The sequence below is a fragment of the Monocercomonoides exilis genome (assembly GCF_001643675.1).
Source record: "Monocercomonoides exilis strain PA203 chromosome Unknown scaffold7-2047599, whole genome shotgun sequence".
Classification (NCBI taxonomy): domain Eukaryota; phylum Preaxostyla; order Oxymonadida; family Polymastigidae; genus Monocercomonoides; species Monocercomonoides exilis.
The window spans coordinates 981,013-1,002,862 of record NW_027150552.1 but is presented as its reverse complement, the minus strand read 5'-3'; the positions used below and the strand labels follow the sequence as shown (position 1 = coordinate 1,002,862).

Here is a 21,850-nt window from a genome sequence, read left to right as displayed (position 1 = left end):
CATAGTGATAAAATGAAACACGTTGATATTTTTTCTGTTAATATCAATATACAACATATAGTGAATGGAATGTGCAACAAAATGGATGATTTCATCAGAAAATTCTAGCCCATATTTGTTGTGTTGTTTTGTAGTTGTTTTGTTTTGTGAAAATCTGAGAGTGAATCACATTGTTTCTAAAGAAATATAAGTTTTCAATCTTTTATAGATATGGATACGCATGAAATTGTATGGATTTATTGAGAATTAACAAAATTTTTCGTTTTTTATAATAACTTTATCACTATACGTGTTATTGATGTGAATGTGGAATAAAAATGGACAATGATTTAGAATATGGATACGAGTATTTCTATTGGAAGTAGAACAACACCATCTTCTTTGATTGTTGAAAATATTCCATCAACTGCACAGCCGACATTCGTTCAGCATGTTCCTGTTAAAAGGCGAGCAAAGCCAAAAGTTAAAACACAACAAAAAGGTTTCTACTATTTTATCAACGAATGACGCATATTAATTAATTTTTTTTCTCAAGAAATACCAAAGGCTCAATCACTTTTTACAACTGAATCCTCTTGGAATCCAATGCAAAGTGATCCGTTATTTGCTGGAGAAATAACAGAAAGCAAGAATCCAGTTGATGGAACAAAAGAAAACGATAAATTGCATGCACCTCAGGCCACGCATCCTAATGATCAAATGGATCCTCTTCAGCATCTGTCTCATTCTTTAGTATCATCAGCATCAACTGGCTCTCAGGTATCAACCTTGCAGCAGGGAACTCCGAACGTTCAAAGATCTCACGCTCATCAACTTCATACGCATCCTCATGCAACGCGACAAAAGCACACCCAAATTTTGAGTCCTGCTGCAATTCAGCCGTCTCACTCAACAGCAGCAATAACTAACTCTTCATCAACAACCCCAAGGCCATCTCCGCCTCGAGCATCCACGTCGATGTCGACTTCTTCCTCTGCGGGGTTTTCGCTATCGTCTTCTTTGCTTCCTGATTCCAGCACAGCGAATTCTTCAGCACTGGGTCCAACTTCCACGCTTGATTCTCCATTTGGTCCGACTTCTCTTCTTCCTTCCTCGTCGTACTGCTCTCACGTTGTTGACTCTTCGTCTTTCGGGCGGTCGCTGACAGACTATCCATATCCACAGTCCTCTGCCTCTCTCAGCTCCTCCTCCTATTCATCCTCTCTTGCCTCTTCGCTTTCCTCTTCATTCTCCTCTTCCTTAGCATCCGGCTCTTTCTCCCCTACTCTCTCCGCATATTCCGGGCAGACAGACGACGACTCTGTGTTCTCGCTGGCGCGCGATCTTGTCCCGCACATCAGCACATTCATGGGCGACGATGGGTTGGGAGCTGTGGGCAACCTGTCAGACGATGTGGTGCGGCAGCAGCTGAGCGGGCTGAGCGAGCGGGACGGCTTCTTCAAAGCACACCGCCCGCACCGCAGAGAGAAGAGGAGGGCGGGGAGCGACGAGAGAGAAGGCAGAGGCGGGGCGGATGGCGTGACGAAGGAGAGGTCGATCAATGAAGATGAAGAAGACGGGGGAGGAGGGGGAATGGGAGGAAGAGGGGGAGTCAGCAGCATAGCTGTGGAAGATGATGATTCAGACGAAGATGACTCAGATGAGGATGAAGAGCGGAAGAAGAGAAAGAGAATTGTGAAGTCCACAGGAGACTCGCTGTTTGCTGATGATCAGCTGAGCGACCACCGCGAAGATGGGGAAGGCGACGGTGATAGAGAAAGAGAAAGAGAAGAAGGAGAAAGAGAAAGAATCAAAAACGGGAGCAGAATTGAAGAAGTCAAACAACAGCTGGCTCAGGCTCAAACACAAAAGCAGATTGGAGAGCTGTCTTTGGAAGTTGCCTCGCTGAATATGTCATCTGCACCACACCCATCTGCCCTGTTGCCCACCTCCTCTATCTCATCCTGCGCTCCAGCCTCGTTTTCTGGCTCTTCAAACACTCAGCACACTGAAAATGAGTCATCATCAGCAGCAGCAGCAACAACAACAACATCAATAGCAACAGCTCCAAAGAACTCCCCCTCGCACAACCTGCTCCCATTCAGTCTCACCATGTCCCCCGCTGTGTTCAGCACCCCTTCATCGCAGTCTGCCGACACATCTGCCCTTCCTGTCGATGCGCTTGGCAGCATCTACGGCACAGCACAGGACAGCTTCCTGGACTCTTCCTCAAACCTTTTCGAGAGGCAGGTGCATTCACTTGACACGGCTCATTTTGCGCCTTCGCATTCATTTGGCGTGTTGGGAGGGAAAGAGCATCTGGCGCTGGATCCGCTTCTGTCGATTTCTGACCTCTCTTCGCCTGGGATGGCTGCTGTGTCTGGATTGTCAGGATTGCAAGGCTTAACTAATTCTCCTGGTTTGAATGGGATGAATGGGATGAATGGTTTTACTGGCTTGTCGCCGTTTGGAAGGTCAGTTTCGCTTCATCAGCCATCGTCTTCGCTGTCGATTTCGTCATCTTCAGCACATAAAACAAAGAGAAATGACATTTCACAGACTTCTTCTTCTTCTTCTTCTTCTCCCTCGTCATCATCTTCATCATCAGCAACAGAAGAAAGCACTATATCTCCTGTAAGTTTGACTAATCCTGGTGTTGATGTATCATTATCATCAGCATCATCATCTTCTTCATCATCATCTTCTTCTTCTTCATTAGCCGACTTTTCTAACTGTACAGCATCTTCTCCAATGGGATCAGCGATTGATGAGCACGCTCCAATCAACTCCCTCTTAAAGTCGTTTATTCCTGCGCCTTCGCATCTCAAAGATACTCCTTTGTCTTCTTCCATTCCATCCACACCTCCTTCAATCATCGACAGAACCACTTCTGTTTCTTCTTCGATTTCTACTTCTTCTTCATCTTCTTCGTCTTCATCATCGACTTCTTCAACAATATCATCCACAACAAATTCTATTTCTTCTTCTGCTTCAAACTCAGTTCATTCTTCAGCCCCCTCTGTCTCCACCACAACTTCTTCTTCCTCTTCTTCCTCTTCCTCCTCCTCCTCTCATTCTTCTTCCCCTTCTCCTTCTTCCCTTCACTCAAAGACTCCTCCCTCTGATTCCCGTCTTTTATCCTTAGCACTCCCCGACGACCACAACGCATGGCACGAAGACGGGCTGGAAACAGAGCTCTCCTTTTCGCAGTCGCTTTCTTCAGACAACCCTTCTTCTCCTTCTTCGCACCTGAGCACCGATTTGTCTGCTTTCTCTTCGTCTTCTGCGTCTTCACTGTCTCTTGCATCGAGCCTTGACAACATGAGAAGGCTGCCCATTGCACAGCAGAGATTGAAACAACAGGGCACGAGTCATAATCATAGCCATAGCCAGAGTCAGAAACTGAATGTGAAACAGAAGCAAAAGCAGAAGCAAAGTCAAACTCAAATCCAGAACCAGAGCCCAAAACAAAGTCAGAACCGGAATCAAACTCAGAATCAGAATCAGAAGCAAGTGATGGCAGCATATCGCTCTTTCTCTGCGAAGGAGGAGACAGCTGGGCTGCTGCTGCTGAGTGAAGAAGAACAGAATGAACGAGCTATTCGCAGGGCAGTCTCTACCACAAGTACTGGAAGTGTTAAAAGTACAAAGGGCACAAAAAGTATGAAAGGAGCAAATTGCATAGAAAGTGCATTGAATTCGGCCGCATCGTCGTTGAGTGCATCGCCTGTGAGCTCGCTGACGGATGATGAGACAGGAATGGAGGACTTTGTGGATGGAGAAAGCGGGGCAGAGAATGAAGATAACGAAGACAATGACGAGGACGAGGAGGATGAGATGGATGTGTCAGATTCGAGTGAGGAGGTGTCAGAGTCAGAAGATGAATCAGATAGCGATGATGATGACGATGACGATGAAGACGATGATGATGATATTGATGCTGATGATGAAGAAGTGGATTCATTGATTGACTTCCAGATCATAGACGATTCTGTTGCTGAGGGTGAGAGAAGAGGAAGCGAAGGTCGAATGCTGAAGGGAGAGAGGAAACAGAACTCCTCAGTGAAATTCAAGACTGCTTCTTCTTCTTCCTCTTCTTCCTCTTCTTCCTCTGCTTCTTCCTCTGTTTCTTCTGCTTCTTCCACAAATAGATCCTTTGATAACATCAGCAACATCAGCAACGTAATCAACATGAGCAGTATTGAAGGAGGTCTGAGTCTGAGCAGCCAGCAGCCCCACTCCCCAGACATCTCCTCCTCTCTGATGGACGGCCACAAAATCCGCTTCATCCAAGTCGAGGCGAAACCGCACCAGCGCCAAAAGTCCCTCGAAGGCGCGCAAAGAACACAGAAGACTCAGAAATCGCAGAGTGTGGCAACTGCATCGAATGTGGCGAGTGTGCCGATGTCTGAAGCACAGATTGATCCACTCCAGTCACTTTCGGATGAAAGCGGGCAGTTTGTTTCCACTCCACCGATGCAGTCGTCTTCCTCTTTGCCTTCGTCTTCGGGAGCAGAGATATCGATGCAGATGATGGGGGGAAGCGCATTGCAGGCTAATGCGAATTCTTCTTCTTCTTCTTCTTCTTCTTCTTCTTCTTCTTCTTCTTCTTTCAGTTCTGTTTCTTCACCAGCGTCCGGCGTGGCAACTGTGTTTATGCCTTCATCATCATCTTCTTCTTCCACCTCTTCTTCTTCTTCTTCTTCTTTGTCTGCCACGCCGCCTCGCTCGTTTGCACAGCCGTCCAACTTGCTCTATCAATCGCCTTTCACTCCGCCTTCCTCTGGTTTCCTCTCTTCCTCGCCTTTCTTACAGACATTTTCTCCAATTCTCTCTCTGTCTTCAGCCACACCCATCACAGCCAATGCAATGAAGCAAGCAGATTCTGCTATTGGTATTGGTTGTTCTAATGTGAATAGCAATGGCACTAATAATATTAATAGCAATAATAATAGTAACAGCAGTGCAACTGTTTCCTTTGTGCCTTCGCTTCTGTCTCTCCAGTCGTCCTCGCCAGCCATGCTGCCTATCTCCAGCACTCTCTTCTCCCCTCATATCCTCCCTTCTTCTCCACAGCAGTTATCAGCAGGAATGTTATCTTCTGCTTCTGCTTCTTCTTCTGCGTCTGTAACAGGAATGGGAATGTCAACACATCCAGCGACATTTCTGAGTACTGCTATGAACAATGAAGCAAATGAATGGAAAGAGAATGAAATAACTCCACAGAAGCAAGAAGGACAGAACCAGAATCAAAACCAGAGTCAGAGTCAGAGTCAAAGCCAATTGCAGGCTTCGTTTGAGCAAAAGGATATGAAGCAAGCACAATCAGAAGCACAATCACAAGCGCAGATGCAGATGCAAACTCAAATAAAGCAGCAACAATTACAACAACAACAACAACAACAACAACAATTGCAGCCACATCAGCAATTCCCGTCTCAAATCGCGCAGTTCACTCCATTCATTCCTGAAGCCAGTGGAATGCAACAGACACAACAGCAGCAACACCAACAGCAATCACGGCAATCACAACAGCAACAGCAATTGCAGCAGACATATGCGATGAATCAATATCCTCCATATCAGCAATATTCATTCCAGCAGAACGGGATGGCGATGATGAGGATGCCTTCTCAAAGTGGAAGTGGAAGTGGAGGAGGAACAGTAGCAGCAAGCACTATGAACACACAGAGTGATGTTGGAGGAGAGCAGATTCCGATGTCAGTGCAGATGCAGATGCAAATGCAGATGGGGATGCCGATGGGAATGGGAATGGGAGCAGGAACAGGGATGGGAAGTGGAATGGGAATGCAAGTGGGAGCTCAAATGCAAATGCAGATGCCAATGTCTTCGCCTATGCAAATGCAAATGCCTGGGCAAATGGCAGGACAAATGGCGGGGCAACTGAGTGGACAAATGCAAATGCCCTCACAAATGCCCATGTCCATGCAAATGCCTCCATCTATGCAGATGCCCATGCAGATGGATATGAACCAGCCATATGGTTTTTCTCCTTATGGCGTGCCACAGATGGGGATGATGCATCCCTCACAAATGTTCATGTCTGGTGCCTCTGCCTCTCCAATGGCTGCTTCGCCTCTTTCTCTCTCTTCTGCTGCTGGTTCAATTGCTGCGTTTCCTCAGCCTGAGCAGCCGTATTCATTTGCACACAGACACGAGCACCAGAAGAAGAAGCTGTTCTTTGGATCAGCTGTTCCCATCAAAATCGGAGAGAAGAAGGAGAATACATCTTCAGCCTCTTCCTCTTCTTCTACAACTTCTTCGGCTCAGTCAGAGACAGACAATTTAGAAGAGAGCTCAAAGAATCAGAAAGAGCAGCATTCTTCTTCTGATTCATCATCAACTGCATCTTCAGAATTGCCATCGCAATCGAAAGAGAATGTTCTCGATGAAACGTCCAGTCAGAAAAAAGAAGGAAGCTTTTCCAGTTCAGAAAGTGGTGATGGCTCATCCACTTCTGCTTCTCAATCATCTTCACAATTGCCCTCCTCATCAACAACAGCAAATGGCTCCAATTCTTCTTCTTCGTCCTCCTCTTCCTCCTCTTCCTCCTCTTCCACAGCTCCAACCTCCCCCTCCACCCCGCATTCCGCCTCATCCAGCTCGCAGTCCACTGCTTCTCCTTCCTCTCACTCAGGCATCCGGTGCTTCCGCTGCTCTGCCTTTGGCCATGCGTTCAATGAGTGCCCGCTCTTTAAAGGGCAGGCGGTTCCGAAGGATGCGTGCTACAAATGCGGACAGACAGGGCACAAATCGAAGGACTGCCCGAACAGCGAAGACAAACGAGTGTGCTTCATCTGCAAACAGGAAGGGCATGTCCAGCGGAACTGCCCTTTCAGAGCACAGTGGCAAAAGGCGCAGCAGAAGAAGAAAGCGGAGGAGAAGGGGGAGGAAGTGGGAGAAGGAGAAAGTGGAGGGAATGCAGGGAGTGTGCAAGCGGGGAAGGACAAAAGGAGAGGAGGAAGAACTGGGAAGAGTGCAAAAGGGGCAAGAAATGTGTCTGTGGAAGGGAGGCTGGAAGACGGGTTCTATGACGAAGCGATGTTCACTTCGCAATTTGCGCAGATGGGAGCAATGGGAGGTATGGGAGCAATGGGAGCAATGGGAACGATGGGGTGGATGGGAGGGATGGGAGGGATGGGGGGAATAAACATGATGGCACCGATGGGAATGGATGCTGGAGACATGTCAAGAGGAATTCCTGACATGGGAATGGCTGCTGCAATACCGGGCATTGGGGCGATGGGGGGACCTGCGGGAATGCCTTTGGGGTTGCCAGCTATTGGAGAGATGGAAGGAAATTATTTGATGCATTCTCATGCTCAAATTTTACAACAATTTCCTCATTGATTTTTAGTGGTTAATTTCTTGTTTTTGATTATAAATTTTAACTGTTGTTCATTCATTTCTGAGATTTACTATTTTTTAAACTTGAACTTTTTTTTATTATCATCATTTTTCTACTCTTTTTGTTACCAACTAAATTTTAAATTTTATTTTATTTTTGTGTTTAAATGATCTATTTTCAATTCGGCATTCTTTTAACAATTATACAAATTGTGTTTTAAGAATTATTAATCGAAAAAACAATGAAAGAGTCAAAAATCAACAAAAATTTGATTTTCCGAATTCAAAATATTTAATTTATGTTATTTGGATCAATAGAAAAAGAAAATCACTTCATTTTCGGAACTGAATCTTCCTAGACATTGTTTAACATATTATGTTGATTCAATGTTTAATATTTGTTTCGATTTTTGCTGATATTTGCATTGATGCAAAAAATTTTCCTTTTTTTTGTTATCATGGAATAAATGAAGCAATAGTCGCGCATGTTGGGTCGTTTCTTCAACGAAACGTGATAAATGATAATATTTCTTCTTCAATATTCACTCTTAAAAATTGTTCTCTGGAATTATTTAATCTCAAAACTTATCATCATTCTTTTGATGAAATAACTTCATTAGATTCAAAATCATCTTTGATCTTAACGCATCATGCCTTTGTATTTGCATCTTCGAATTTTCGTCCGATTGTCAGTTCTTCTGGCTTCACATTATTTTCCAATATTTCTTTTTTGTTCACAAACGGACAGAATTCTGTTACCAGTCTTGTAAAATCAACTTCTCCTTCTTCTAAAGTCATTCTTGAATCAACTTTTATTTCTTCTCTAATATTTTCAGCTTCTCGATATTCTACGTTTATTTCTCAGAACTTTTGTTGCGATGAAGTTTTAAGCACGTCAACTATAAAAAATTTCACTTCATTGAATAAAGCTAAATTCACGTCACTTCTATCATCTCCATTAAAAGACAATTCTTTTCATTCTTCAGCACTGAGTTGCAACTCTCTATCTTCAGTGGATAATTATTTATATGGATCACTAGTGCATGGCTTCTGCTATGATGGCTGGAATTTTCAATCTTCCAATAATACTTTCAGTAATTGCATTCGGTTCGAAAATTCATTTGTTAACAAAGTCTACAGTGCTCAAACTGTTTTAGAACAAGAAACAAGTTATTCATTTTCTGATGATTCGTTTGAGTGTTGTCGAGTGAATGACACTTCTTTGCCGCCTGATGACCCTAGGTCGTGTGGAGGTGCCCTTTTTTCTTTCAATCGCACTTCAGTGAAGGTTTTCTTGCATCGATGTTCTTTCTACGAATGCTCAGCAGCTCGAGACGGAGGAGCTATTTTCATTGCACTTGTCGATTCTGTTGTGGTAAATCAAACAAAGTTTTTACAGTGCGAGGCAACAGAAGGCGATGGGGGAGGTGCTGTCGTTTGCTTAACTTCAGGAAGAACAGGATTTTCGGAGACAAATTTTTCTGATTGTGCTAGTAAGGAGCGAGCAGCTGGCCTATATATTGGAAATGTTCATGGAGATTCTATTGAAATGGAACATTCTTTCACTTCTTCAAACTCTAATGATCCACGATTTTACCTTATGACTAGTTGTGTATTTGACTCATGTCATTGCGCAAGGTCTGTGAAAGGATCCGGAGGCGGGTGTTATGTTGATAATGCAAATTCAAGTCAACAACCTGTTGCATCAGAATGTGACTTTATTCAGTGCCGTTCAGATTCTGCTAGTGGAGGCTATTGGGCATGTGGATATGGTCATTTAAAGAACGCTAATTCACCTCTGTTTATTGATTGTAATTTTGAGCTTAATATTATCATGAAAATTGAAGTCGATGTTGCTTCTGATATAATGATTGTTGATTCTCATGGTATTATCCGTGAACCTGAAAATATATTTTTGCACTGTTTCACGAGCTGCCGTCAACAATCAGCTATTCTCGTCAAAGCTGATTCGAAAATGGATGATATAAGTTACACTCTTACCAGAGTCCAAAGACGAACAATTGCGGGAACTGATGGTGAAGATAATGATGATACTTGCGGGTCTCTAGGTGCGGAACCTTGCGAAACCATTTATTTTGCTGTTCAGCAAAAGTTTCCGTTAATTCAATCAACGTTTCAAATAATTGCAGATGTGCTGACAAAGGAAACTCACTCAATTGTGCTACAACATTCGAACGTAGTTATTTATGGCAAGGAAAAAACTAGAACTGTTATTGATACAACGCAAGGAATTATATCTGATTATCAGTCATCCTCTTCACTCTTCGTGATTGCAGATAAAATCACAACACAAATTCGTGACATCACATTTTTTATAAATGAATCGTCGTGTGAAAGTACCTCGATGACTCTTTTTGAAGTGATAGAATCAAAGCCTCAGATATCGTTAATGCTGTTTAATATTCTTTTCACAACAGAGTATCCCACAATATTTGAATCCAGTTTCTTTTCGCACTCGAGTTCAAATTCAAAATTTTCAATTTCACGACCTCTTTTTGTTACTGGTAGTGAAGCTGAAGTTGAACTTTATTCATGTGATATATCTCACCTAACTTTTGAAGGAGCTTCTTTTTATGCTCGCTCCGATCAAACTGGCTCTATTCATCTTGAAGCAACTCGTGTAGTAAAACTTCAGCGTACGGATGCTGGTACTTCAGATCATGCAGCGGCACTTGTTTCAGATCTCAGCGAATTGAAAACAACTAAAAGTTCTGTGGGAATGTGTTTTACCAATTGTTCTTTTTCTGATTGTGGAAATGAGAAATCAGCTAAAGGTGGTGTTATTTGTACAGTGGCTGACGATGTTCTGGGATGCTTTTTTATTGAAACAAATTTTACAAATTGCTTCTGTGCGAATTATGGTAAAGGAGGAGCTGTGTATATTGATATTTCGTTGCATGGCGCTTCCATATCAAAGTTAGCCTCAATAACATTCAACCTCGTTCAAAGCTCTTCGAATAGGGCAAATGTAGGACCATTGGCATTTTTATATTGTAAGGACGAAAATACTCAACTGAACGATATTCTTTTTCATCTTGATACCTCAAAAATCAAAGAGCATGAAGCAATTGCAGCTATGAGTGAGGGAGATACGAATTTTATTGATGTTATAAAGGTGTATGCTTCAACTCGCTTTACAAATGTTTATGTTTCAGATTCCAGCAAGGATACTCCCACTTGTGGTGAGCAGTCAAATCCATGCTATTCTCTCGCAAAAGGTGTAAGTCATCTCTCTTTCACACAATATGGAATTCTGTTCGTTATCGATAGAACTACTCTCATCAGCGACATCCGACTGACAAATTCTGGTCTATCTCAACAAGTGATTGGCTCAACTGCAAAGGTGCTTATTAATAGCTCAATTTTATCGGCTTCTGTTAATCAAGCTGTTATTGAATGTGCTGAAATGTCACAGATGCAACGGTTAGCCTTCTCGTTCACATCACAGTTTGAAACGATTCATGAAATATTTATTCACATGAAGGATGGAAATCTTAGTTTTGATTCATGTGGGTTCAAATCCGAGGAAGGTGGTAACGTAGCAATATCTCCTATTTTAATTAGCATAGAAAGAGGAAAACTAGTAGCAATCAATACTCAGATCCACCATCTCGATTTGGAAAGAGAACTAATGACAGTTGACATAATTGTGAATGTTAATCTAACATCCACTCGTATATTTGAGGTTAATCAAAAAACGACGTTAACAAAGACGGATATGATAAAAATCGTTCGTTTTGAATACGATCCTGTCGAACATAAAAAACTAATTATTGATCATTTTGAAGTTACCAATGTCAAACTGAATGATGGAGTTGTGCTGAAAATTGTTAATCCTTATTCTTCTTCAAGTTTTTCGGGTGATAGTCCAGAATCGAGTGAGCAAGCTGATCCTACGAATGAAAATGAAAGCAGCATTGACTTGACTTCGTTTTCCTTCAATAAAATTGATGCTGGACCTCATTCCGAAGGGCTTGTTATTTTGCAAAAACTTAAAAATCCTATACGAATTATTGATATGGTCATGAAGGAGTGTCTCGTTAGCTTCTGCCTCGGCTGTGCTGTCAATGTTGAAAATTGTTCTATAACATTTGATCAATGTGAATTTTCGGGTATTCAGCATCGAACCGTTGATAATTATGAAACAGATTACATGGGGAAATTATCTTTGAGTAATTCAGACGGATATCTCGTTTCTCCTTCCATGTCACTGTTAACCTACGACATTCTTTCAAACTCATTCTCAAAGCATTCAAAAAAGATATTCAATGGAGACCCGCCCACTCCTTGTAAGTGGAAAACTGGAGCAATATTTGCATCTTATTCGCAAAATCTGAAGCTAACAAATGTATCTTTCCAAACATGTTCTGTTGGGGGACTGTACATTCTTGAAACGAATACGATTATTGATGACTGCTCTTTTAGTCTTAATTCACCAAAGTTTGAAGGTTTCCCTTCTGCTTTGCACAATATCCGTTGCATTGATAGTGATCTTTCTGTGGAGAAGTTAAAGAGTGGTGATGGTGTGGAAACAGGCTCCTCTCTTTGGATGCAGCGTGAAAACTGCACTGTTGGCGGATCAGCAATCAAAGATGAGTTTCCTCTTTTGTTCAAGCCAACCTTAAATTCGGTTGGTTTTGAAATAACTGACAATACTCCAACTTTTTTCTTTTCAGGTGAGAAATTAATTGCATGTAATTTGACATTTGAAGTTAACTACACTTCAAATGGCTATATTCATAATCAGGTTTATGAGTTTTCAAAGCATGTTAATGAAACATATGCTGAAGGAGTGATTTCTATGCAAATTTTGGATGATATGGATAAAGGCACTTCACTTTCAGTCACACTATTGTATTGGAAGACAGAGGAACAGCAAGAACGCATTCAGATATTCGTGCCATACATTTCTAATAAGCAAAAATCTGATACGAAAATGCCCTTGTGGGCAATAATTTTGATCGCAGGCGTTTGTGTGTTATTAGTTGCTTTAACTTTAACAATCGTTATATTCTACACAAAAAAGATCAAAACTCTGAAAACTCAACTCAGCGAAACTGAGCCATTGATCTACAAATCTGATTATTCACTAAATACGATGAATTCAATGACAGCAACAACCACAAATGAATTTCGCATTCCTTTTGACAGTCAAGAACCTTGGATGGAAGAATGAACAAACTTTATTTCATTACAAAACAGAAATCATTAGAGTTTGATAGTTTTTGTATTTTATATTTTTTATACAAATTTCAAACGCTAAGTGAAGTTTAGTAAACAGTTTTTTGTTTTTGATTGGGATTTTTTTCAAAGAAGATGTTTGTTAAATGAAATTTGAAAGTTTTATTGAATATTTTATTTTTGTAATTTCAAAATATTTTTAGAATTTATAAGAATTATTCAAAAAATAAAAATATTGAGTTTTTGAATGAATTCGATTTTTAATTTTTTGAAAAATAAATATTTTAAAAAATAAAATTTTTCATATATTTGGAGTGAAACATTTCATTTATTTTCTTGAAAGTTTATCAAGAGTCATCAACATTATGTTTGAATAAACGAATTTATTGTTTCTGTTATTTGTGGCTCTTTTACATGAAAAGCTATCTGTCTTAGTCTTTCTTGTCTTGATAAATCATCTGCAAGGTGACTGTCTCTATGCGTTTGAATTTCATTCGCCCTTCGATACACTGCTTCGCTGACAGCGGCACTTAGTTCTTTATATGTAAGAAGTAGTGGACGAAGGTTACTCTGAAATGATTCACTTCGATTTGTTATAACAATTGGAGGAAGTGCAAAACAACAGTTGCCACGTGTACATTTCCAAGAAGGGATTTTATGAACAACTTTTGATGATTGTTCTTGAACAGAACTACTGGATAATATTATTGGCTTGCTTAAATTTTGTGTGGAGGCTTTCTTAAGTATTTGAGAAAATGTTCCAGGCAAGAAAAAATTAATGTCTGAGGATTTCGCGTTCAATGCTGAATTTTCTGACATGAATAAAGTTGGCCTAGGAGAAAGCTTGCTTTTAGAATTGCAAGGAACAAATGAATCCAAAATAAATGAAATGTGTATAACTGGAAATTTACTTTGCTCAGGAGGCAACTTTGAGAAAAAAGAATCAATATGCCGTAAAGCTTGGTTGTATAACAGTACAGCTGGATACAATGGTGGATACGGCAATGCTCCTTCGTTTAACGAATGTGACTGTTTTGATTGAAACGAAGGAAGGGATGAGAAAGACGAAAAAGATGACTGAGGCTTTGCTTGTGTTTTCGAAAGTGGGGCTTCTAATGAAAATGGATTGGAAGAACAAGATGTTGTTGGAAGATTTGTTTTTGGTGTTGTTGTGTCATATTTCTTTTGAGTATCTTTGTTTTCTTTTTTTTCAATTTCATATTCATCCAAATGACTATCTTTCAACAACTGTCCAAATGATTTCACAAATGGATCGTTTTTTGCAGAAGAATGTTCATCTTTTTCACTAATAATATCTTTATCACCTGATACTTCTTTGTTCAAGTCTTTTTTTGTGTCAAACCAAGTCGTGAGAGAAAGATGACTCCAAAACAAAGAAGGATCAGATAGACGCCAAGTTCCTCTGAGTGTTTGCCACCATCCACGAATCATCATTTTCACAGAAACGAACTGGGGCATCCTCTGAAAAAGTGAGTGCTCTCTTCGAATAAGTTCCACTGCTTCCTCTGCTTGCGAGCTTAGTTCAGTAAGTAGCTCGTGTCGATTAGATAAAAATGGCTGAATGTTTCCTTGTGTGCTTTTCTGAACAGTCAGATTATCTTTAAAAGAATGCACTATGGAAAAAGCAGATGATGAATATCTACTTGAAGAATTGGCTTCTATTTGGTTCTGTTGAGTGGTAGCCTGAGACCAGAAAGAAGGAAGTTGTGTTTGATTTGAAGTCGGTGATTGAGATGTGGCAGGTATTGAAGACTGTGGTGAATCAACATTTGAGCCAAAATGAGCTGAATCAGATGAATCAGAATTGGATGAGTTTGCGCTCAATGAAGAAGAAGATGCTACATAATGAGGTAAGATCGCTGAAAAATCTATTCCCAGTGCTAAGTTTCTGAGTAGTGTCCCTTTTCGAGGAATAACATACACCGAAAATAGATCGCAAAGATCATCATTTGTTTTACCAAGTAAAACTTCACAATTTCTGAATGATAAATTTTCGACAAACAATAACGAGAAACAGAAAAAATATTAATACACTTAAAATAATGTGGGGCACACTCGATTCCGGGTTTTGCAGAAACAATGATTTCTTTGAGAGAAGGTTCAAACCATCCGAGCACGGATAGTGGAACGTTTCTCATGGCTTCCTTAGCAGAAATAGAAGAATGTGGAATGCTTGATATTTCATACTCCACGAATTCTTGAATAAGATTGTTGTTTAATCGAACTTTTTCCTCCATCCTGTGTTTGCTTTCTTCGAGTGCAACCATTGCCAGAAGTTTGTTTGACGCGATTCCGCAATTGCACCTCAAAGGGTATCCAAGAAGACGAGTTGGTATTATATCAGAATTTAAAGAGCACAATTTATTTAAATCTTGAAGCAAAGGTTCTTGATGTGATAGTATAGAAAGTAATGATTTAATTATTATAGAAGCAAGAAGCAGGTGTTTGTTGTCTCTGATAAGAGAAGAAGAGAGAAATGAATCTGAAGTCTCAAAGCTCAGATATTTCATTAAATGATTTATTAATAATTCTTCGTCATTTTTACTAGAGCTTGCTTTACGATAATAAGACTGCGATATTTTTTGAAGTTTTGATACAGGAACAAAGCCAGAAGGACTGGTGATTGATGATGATTGAACTTCAAACGAGTCTGATGGATGGCAGAACACAAACCCTTTCCATTCAATATCCTTGATATCTTGTTTTGTTTCATTTAACTGAAGAACATTCATCATTGTAACAATGATATTTGAGAGGTCGATAAAAATTAGCTGTTGCGACTGCTGCTCTAATACAAATGCTGGCTCAAGAGGTTTTTGAAACGAATCGTGACTTTTTTTAAAAAATTGTTCAGTTAAATGATTTGCCAATTTTTCCAAGAAAAATATAATGCAGTTAAAAAAATCCAGCGATACAGAACGCGATAATTTTGGATTTGCCAAAAGTATTGTTGAATTAGGTAGCTCTTTAAATTTCTCAACTAAGCCTTGCTCTGGAGCATTATTCAACATTGCAGTCCAATTTCTTGCGAAATATTCTTTTTTTCCAATTTGTTTAACGCACAATGGTATTAGCTTTAAATCTTGATTTTTCAATTCTTCAATTTGAGTATAAAACTCTGAAATTTCAAGTGCTACAATTATACGAGGATAATCATTTTCTACATGATATCCCGTATCAATAGACATATCGAAAATTGATGTATTGTCGTTTTATTGTCCAAAAATTTCAAGAAAATATGGATTTAAGAATAATATTGTTTTTTAATTAATATGATGGGTTGTTCGCTTTGATTGACCAAAATAAAAAAATGAGCACAAATAGCATCAAATGCATTTCTTCAATAAGTAATAAAAAGAAAATTGTTTTTCTTTTGTTTTTTAATAATTTTTAAAGTTTACCTTTTTAAAATTGACACAAAAAAAATTTCATTATCTGTATTATTTTCAATTGTTGAACAAAAACATTTTGAAGTGTTTGCATATGAACATTATGAATAGTAAAATAAAATTAAAAAAAGATCCTGTGATTGAATTTATCGGATTCGAGAAAATTTTGCTTTACAAAGATCGCAAAGCAACAATTCAAAAATATCAGCACTGAATTCAAAGACAATAAAACATATTCAAATATTTTTGGAAAAAACAAATTGTGTGAAAGGAGAGGGGCGAAACTAAAATATAAAAAGAAAAAAAAGAAAAGAAAAGAAATTGATAGAAATAGAATATCAAATCGATAAAAATTAGAAAGAGCCTCACAAAACATGATTATTACTCATTCAAAATTCATGCAAGAGATTATAAAGGCATAAACAAGATAACAAGCAAATTCAAACAAAACTATTATAAATATCTCCATCATAAAAGTGATGCAATTTTGAAACAAGTAAACATAAATAGCATGTGAACAACAAAACATATACACACATGCGCATTCTTTCTTTCTCTTTTTTTTTCTTCTTCTTCCTTCCTCACTCTCACTTTCTTTCTTTCTTTCTCTCCATCTCACACTCTCCCAAACACACTCACATTCATCTCACTCACTCACTCCTCCTCCTTCTTCTTCTTCTTCTTCCTCCCGTCCCTCTACTTCATCCTCCTCGAAGCCAGCGACGGCCTGTGCTTCGGCTGCGACGGTAGCCTTTTCTTCGGGCACCACGCAGATCTATCGTCCTCTTCTGTGAACAGCCTCTTATGTGACGCTTCATCCGGAGCCTCAACCACAGACATCACACTCGACGGCGCTGAGAACGATGCTGACCCCATCGGCATCCTTCTCTGCGAGGAGCCATACGGATTCGGGGGATAACTGCCCTGTGGATTCACCAGCGGATTCGGAGCAGCTGGGGTGCTAGAAAATCCTTCGCTGGGCAAGCTGCTTGCAATGGCAGCACCTGTCTTCCTCAGCTTCACGTTGAAGGGAAGCATCGGCATCACCTGCCGCCCTTGGCCCACAATGCGTGCGATAGGCGACTCGCTATCGGGCGCATGCTGACCAGCCAGCGGAGGCGGTGGGGCAGGCACAGGCGCAGGAGATGTTGATTGGTGTGTGCTCGTTGTCTTCGGAGAAATAGCAGACGGTGCAGAGTACTGTGAGAGTAAAGAAGACACACTCGACTGTGGAGTCTCAGACTGTGTGCGTTGCAGCTGGGTGTGTGAAGTTCTGAAGGGCCTGTCGAAGCTGCCTGACGGATCGTTCGACAGCACTGCGGGACTAAACTTCTGTGGATGTGTTGTTGATTCGCCTGCTGACTGCTCATTCGCACCTGAACCCGAAGACGAGCCGAAAGTCGGCCTCAGCCCTCCTCCACTGGCATAGTCACTGCCTGTTTGTGGTTGTTTGTCTGTCCTTCCACAGGCAGCTCCTGTTGGCCGCAGAAGGGCACGCGACGGGAGCGAGTTGCTGCTGGTGGAAGAAAGCGTCTCGCGAGGTCTTGTTGAATGAGGGAATGTGGAAGAATTGAAGCTGTTTGTGGTGTTTGTGGGAGAAGTGGCTGAGTCACTGGAAGAGAGGGGAGAGCTGTGAGTGTGGAGTGAAGAAGAAGAAGATGATGATGATGATACTGATGATGATGATAATGGCGATGACGATGAAGACGAAGAAGAAGTCGAAGGAGGAGGAGGAGTGGGAGGGGAGTGTTGATTGGATGCTGTGTGCGGAGAAGCCTCTGACACAACAAAAGACGCAGGCGCTGAGCTTTCAGACAGAACATTTACAGACTCATATTTAGCTTCTGCTCCTGTCTTTTCTCTTCTTTCCTTCTCCTTCTCTTCTTCTTGTTCTTTTGCCTCTTCTTTCTTCTCCAGCTGTGCCGAACCTGAATGTTGCAGTGGATGAGCCTCCACATCACCCAAATGATTCGTTTTCTGAAGTGGCGACGACCCAATTCTGACTCCAAATCGGCTGCAGACTGAACGCAGTGGCTTTTCTCCCTCGGCGCTTTCAGCAGCTTTGTTAGCATTTGGCTCAATGGTTGGCTTGTTTGTGGTGACTGCTTCTTGTTGAGTGTGTTCTTTCTCTTTCTCTTCCTTCTCTTTCTCTTCCTTCTCTTTCTCTTCTTTCACCTTCTCCTTCTCTTTGAGTTCCTCCATCTTCCTTTTGAGAACTTCCTCTTTCTTCTTCATCTCCTCCTCTTTCCTTTTCAGATCTTCATACATCTCCAGCACCTCCTGTTCTTTCTTCTTGATTTCTGCCTCTTTCTCTGTGACTGCTCCCTCTTTCTCATTCGCGTTGCTGTTCTTTTCTTCATTTGCATCGTCATCTGCTTTAGCTTTTGCTTCTGCTTCTTCTTTCTTGTTTTGATCGGATTCACTTTTGTCAGCACCAAAAGAATGGAAAGATGTTGTAGAATGTGAACCAGAAATTGAAGATGGAGATGAAGATGAAGGTGGAGACGAAGATGGAGATGAAGATGAAGATATACTTGAAGCTGTTTTTGTGTTGATTATTGCTTTTGCAGTTGATGTTGACGACTTTCGAACCCCAAACCGAGCAAACGCAGCAGAAACTGTTGATTCGCCTTGTGTTGAAGAAGAAGTTAATGATGATAAAGAAGAGGAAGAGGAAGAAGAAGAAGACGTATTCACATTCTGCGCAGGCTTCTTCTCTTCTCCTCTCTGATCGGCGCTTGCATTCTTGCGCTCAAGTTCTCTTTGCTTCCACAAAGACAAGGCAGACGGGGAGGAGGTGGCGGTGAATGTTGTCGATGAGCTAACACTCGATGATCCATATGAAGACTTGGCTGGCTTGTCTAACTTTGCCTTTTCAATCTCTTCTTTTCGTTTTCTTTCTGCTTCTGCCTCTGCCTCTGCTTTGGCTTCAGCTTCCTTCTTCTTTCGCTCTTCTTCTTCTCTTTTCTTCTTCTCTTCTTCTTCTTTCCTCTTTCTCTCTTCTTCCTGACGTTTTCTTTCTTCTTCTTCTTTCTTCTTCCGTTCTTCCTCCTCTTTGCGTTTTCTCTCTTCCTCCTCTTTTCTCAATCGTTCTTCTTCTTCTCTCTTCTTTCTCTCTTCTTCTTCCTTCTTCTTCTTCTTCTCTTCTTCAATTAATCTCAGCTTTTCTGCTTCTTCTTCTCTTTTCTTCCTTTCCTGTTCCTCTTCCTCTTTCTTTTTATCTTCTTCCTCACTATTTCCTCCTTCCATCCTTCGCATTTTCTCTTCATATTCCCTTTTTGCCTTCTCCATCTCTTCTATTTCCTTTCGAATCTTCTCTTTCTTCTCTTCCTCCTCTTTCCTCTTCCTCTCCTCTTCCGCTTTCTTCTTCTCCATCTCCCTCAGCCGCCACGCAGGAATATTCGAAGGCGCTTTCGTCGTTTCATTCGCCTTCACAACATCACCCGGTCGTAGCGATTTTGTTGTTTCATTCGCACTCTTAGCCGATGCTGTTACTGCTGCTGTTGCTGCTGCCTCTTCTTTCTTCTTTTCAAACTCCCGCGCTCTCCACGATGGCAGGCTGTTTGACGAGTGGTTATTGTCTTTGTCTGCTGAAGATGTGGCTGTAGATGACTTGCTCGTTGGCTTCACAGCGTCTTCTATGTGAATCCCAAAACGAGCACATGCCTCAATGAGTGATGCATCTTGTGCTGCTTCTTCTTGGAGCTTGATTTTCTCTGCTTCTTTTTTTCTTCGTTCTTCTTCTGCTGCAGCTGCCGCTGCTGCTTCTGCTTCCTTCTTCTTTTTCTCCTTCTCCTCTTCTTCTTCTTTTTCTTTCTTTCTACGTTCTTCTTCTTCTCTCATTTTTCTTTCTTTTTCTTCTTCCTCCTCTTTTTTCTTTCTTTCGTTTTCTTCCTCTTCTTCTCTTTCTCTTTTAATTCGTTCTTCTTCCAAGCGTTTTTGTTCTTCAGCTGCTTTCTTCTTTTCTATCTCGCGCTGCCTCCAAAGCGGAATATGTGGAGAAGATGATGAAGTCGTCGAAGAAGCGGGAGAAGAAGCAGAAGAAGAGCTTGATTGCTTTTCACTAAATTTCTCAATAGCAGCAGAAACTGAGGAGCATTTATCAATTTGTGGGTTTTCTGTTGGGACAACTTGTTTTTCTTTGTGAACGGGAACAGTTCGTCCAGGAATTTGTCTTAAAAGATAATTTTTCGTAAAAAATAATTTTAATAGAATAAAAACATAATTCTTGGCATAACTGTCCGTCTAGCAAATAAAGTTTTGGTAGACGCTCAGGAAGTTTCTTTCGATAAATATACATTTTTGAGACAGGAGAGCCACGTAAATCTAATTCTTCAAGATTTTGTGCATCAAAAATTCCTTCTATTGATTTTATATTTGGAAAAGCATTTCCGCTTTTATTTGAATTTTCAAAATAAACATTTGTTATTTATAAAATATAAATTATCTTTTTCAACCTTAAGTTCAATATTCTTAAAGAATGAAATTCGGAAAGTGTGTCAGATTCTGTAAAATTTTTATTAGAAAGGTCTAAAACTTCAACAGAAGATGGTATGACCTAAAATTGGACCATGACAAGTCACGATCAACATATAACAATTGAATGAATAAAACAAATTTTCTCTTGTTAAATAAAGCAATAATACCTCGCCATGAATTTCTAAAATGCTTCCAGTCGAAAGCTTCATTTTTCTTGTTCTCAGATTAGCAAAATCTGAGATGGTGAATAATCAAATAATACATTATGTTTAAGATCACACAGAAGAAGATGGATTAATGAAAAAAGTTATGAACAATATCTTCATTTTGAATTGTACAACTCGATAAATATATTAGCATTTTGATTTTCTTACATTTTTCAGATAAGAAAATTATTTTAAATTTTTTTGGAAGAAGCATGTGGTTTCGTTTGATGAAAAAAATAATGTTTCAATATGATTTGAAGATTGTTAAAGAATTATCCCTGATTGTGAAGCATCATTAATTTATTCATCAAAGAAAAGAGAGAGAGAGAGAGAAATGAATGTATGCACCATTTATTATTCAAATTTTGTCAACTAATTATTTAAAAATAAAAAACGAATTATTTGATTATGACAAACTATTTATTCGAAATTGTTGAACTTTTTATTTGAAATAAATCAATTAGAGTATTTTTTTAAAAAATTTATATTTATTTTTTTTTTTTTTTTTGTGAAAATTTTCTTTTTGGCTGAATGTTAGAAATTGACGAAAATATTAAATTTTGTAATTATTCATGAAACGGATGAGAAATTGAACCTCGGTTTTTATTATTTGTCAATAAACATGAAAAATTTTGATTTTTCAGAAAAAATCATTGTTTGGAAATCAGATAGTTTTTCAATTATTTCACCTCACATTGTTAGATTACACATTATTCAATCAATAAACATTATAAATATTAAAATATGTTATTAAGATCAATTAAAACAAATGGATATATTGACAGTTCATTAATCAATCTATTTTATTAAAATTAATTTAAGTTTTCATCATTTTGTTTAGATGCAAATATTTATAATGTTTATTGATTGAATAATGTGTAATCTAACAATGTGAGGTGAAATAATTGAAAACTATCTGATTTCCAAACAATGATTTTTCTGAAAAATCAAAATTTTTCATGTTTATTGACAAATAATAAAACCGAGGTTCAATTTCATCCGTTTCATGAATAATTACAAAATTTAATATTTTCGTCAATTTCAACATTCAGCCAAAAGAAAATTTTCACAAAAAAAAAAAAAAAAAAAAATAAATATAAATTTTTTAAAAAAATACTCTAATTGATTTATTTCAAATAAAAAGTTCAACAATTTCGAATAAATAGTTTGTCATAATCAAAAAATTCGTTTGTAAGTTTTGAATTA

At 39.5% G+C, this 21,850-nt stretch overlaps 4 protein-coding genes across 4 annotated transcripts; 2 read left to right on the top strand and 2 right to left on the bottom strand.

The window, feature by feature from the left end:
- Window positions 1-210: 210 nt before the first annotated feature.
- MONOS_7192 (uncharacterized protein) lies at window positions 211-7,605 on the top strand (the record flags this gene model as incomplete). The annotated part of the gene is made up of 3 exons (XM_067877502.1): window positions 211-228; window positions 334-481; window positions 536-7,605. The coding sequence occupies 3 exons, from the start codon at window positions 211-213 to the stop codon at window positions 7,348-7,350; spliced, it is 6,981 nt and encodes a 2,326-aa protein (XP_067733409.1). The 3' UTR covers window positions 7,351-7,605.
- Window positions 7,606-8,558: 953 nt separating this feature from the next.
- MONOS_7191 (uncharacterized protein) lies at window positions 8,559-12,799 on the top strand (the record flags this gene model as incomplete). Its single annotated transcript, XM_067877501.1, has 2 exons — window positions 8,559-8,592; window positions 8,673-12,799. The coding sequence occupies 2 exons, from the start codon at window positions 8,559-8,561 to the stop codon at window positions 12,542-12,544; spliced, it is 3,906 nt and encodes a 1,301-aa protein (XP_067733408.1). The 3' UTR covers window positions 12,545-12,799.
- On the bottom strand, window positions 12,790-15,361 carry MONOS_7190 (uncharacterized protein). Its single transcript, XM_067877500.1, has 2 exons — window positions 14,626-15,361; window positions 12,790-14,548 (listed from the first exon to the last, which is right to left on the bottom strand). Exons 1-2 carry the CDS (start codon window positions 15,303-15,305, stop codon window positions 12,913-12,915), a joined length of 2,316 nt encoding a protein of 771 aa, XP_067733407.1. The 5' UTR covers window positions 15,306-15,361; the 3' UTR covers window positions 12,790-12,912.
- A 635-nt stretch (window positions 15,362-15,996) lies between these two features.
- On the bottom strand, window positions 15,997-20,703 carry MONOS_7189 (uncharacterized protein). Its single transcript, XM_067877498.1, has 4 exons — window positions 20,606-20,703; window positions 20,417-20,517; window positions 20,198-20,353; window positions 15,997-20,133 (listed from the first exon to the last, which is right to left on the bottom strand). Exons 1-4 carry the CDS (start codon window positions 20,645-20,647, stop codon window positions 16,656-16,658), a joined length of 3,777 nt encoding a protein of 1,258 aa, XP_067733406.1. The 5' UTR covers window positions 20,648-20,703; the 3' UTR covers window positions 15,997-16,655.
- Between the last annotated feature and the right edge of the window lie 1,147 nt (window positions 20,704-21,850).

Excerpts from the sequence above, each read along its gene's own strand:
- MONOS_7190 (XM_067877500.1), bottom strand. The coding sequence starts at position 15,305 with ATGATGAATGTTCTTCAGTTAAATGAAACAAAACAAGATATCAAGGAT. Across the intron at positions 14,549-14,625 it reads TCTGCAAAACCCGGAATCGA|AAATTGTGAAGTTTTACTTG; the intron begins GTGTGCCCCACA and ends TTTATCATTCAG.
- MONOS_7189 (XM_067877498.1), bottom strand. The coding sequence starts at position 20,647 with ATGAAGCTTTCGACTGGAAGCATTTTAGAAATTCATGGCGAG. Across the intron at positions 20,518-20,605 it reads TTTTAGAAATTCATGGCGAG|GTCATACCATCTTCTGTTGA; the intron begins GTATTATTGCTT and ends GTCCAATTTTAG. Across the intron at positions 20,354-20,416 it reads TTAAGAATATTGAACTTAAG|CGGAAATGCTTTTCCAAATA; the intron begins GTTGAAAAAGAT and ends TTCAAATAAAAG.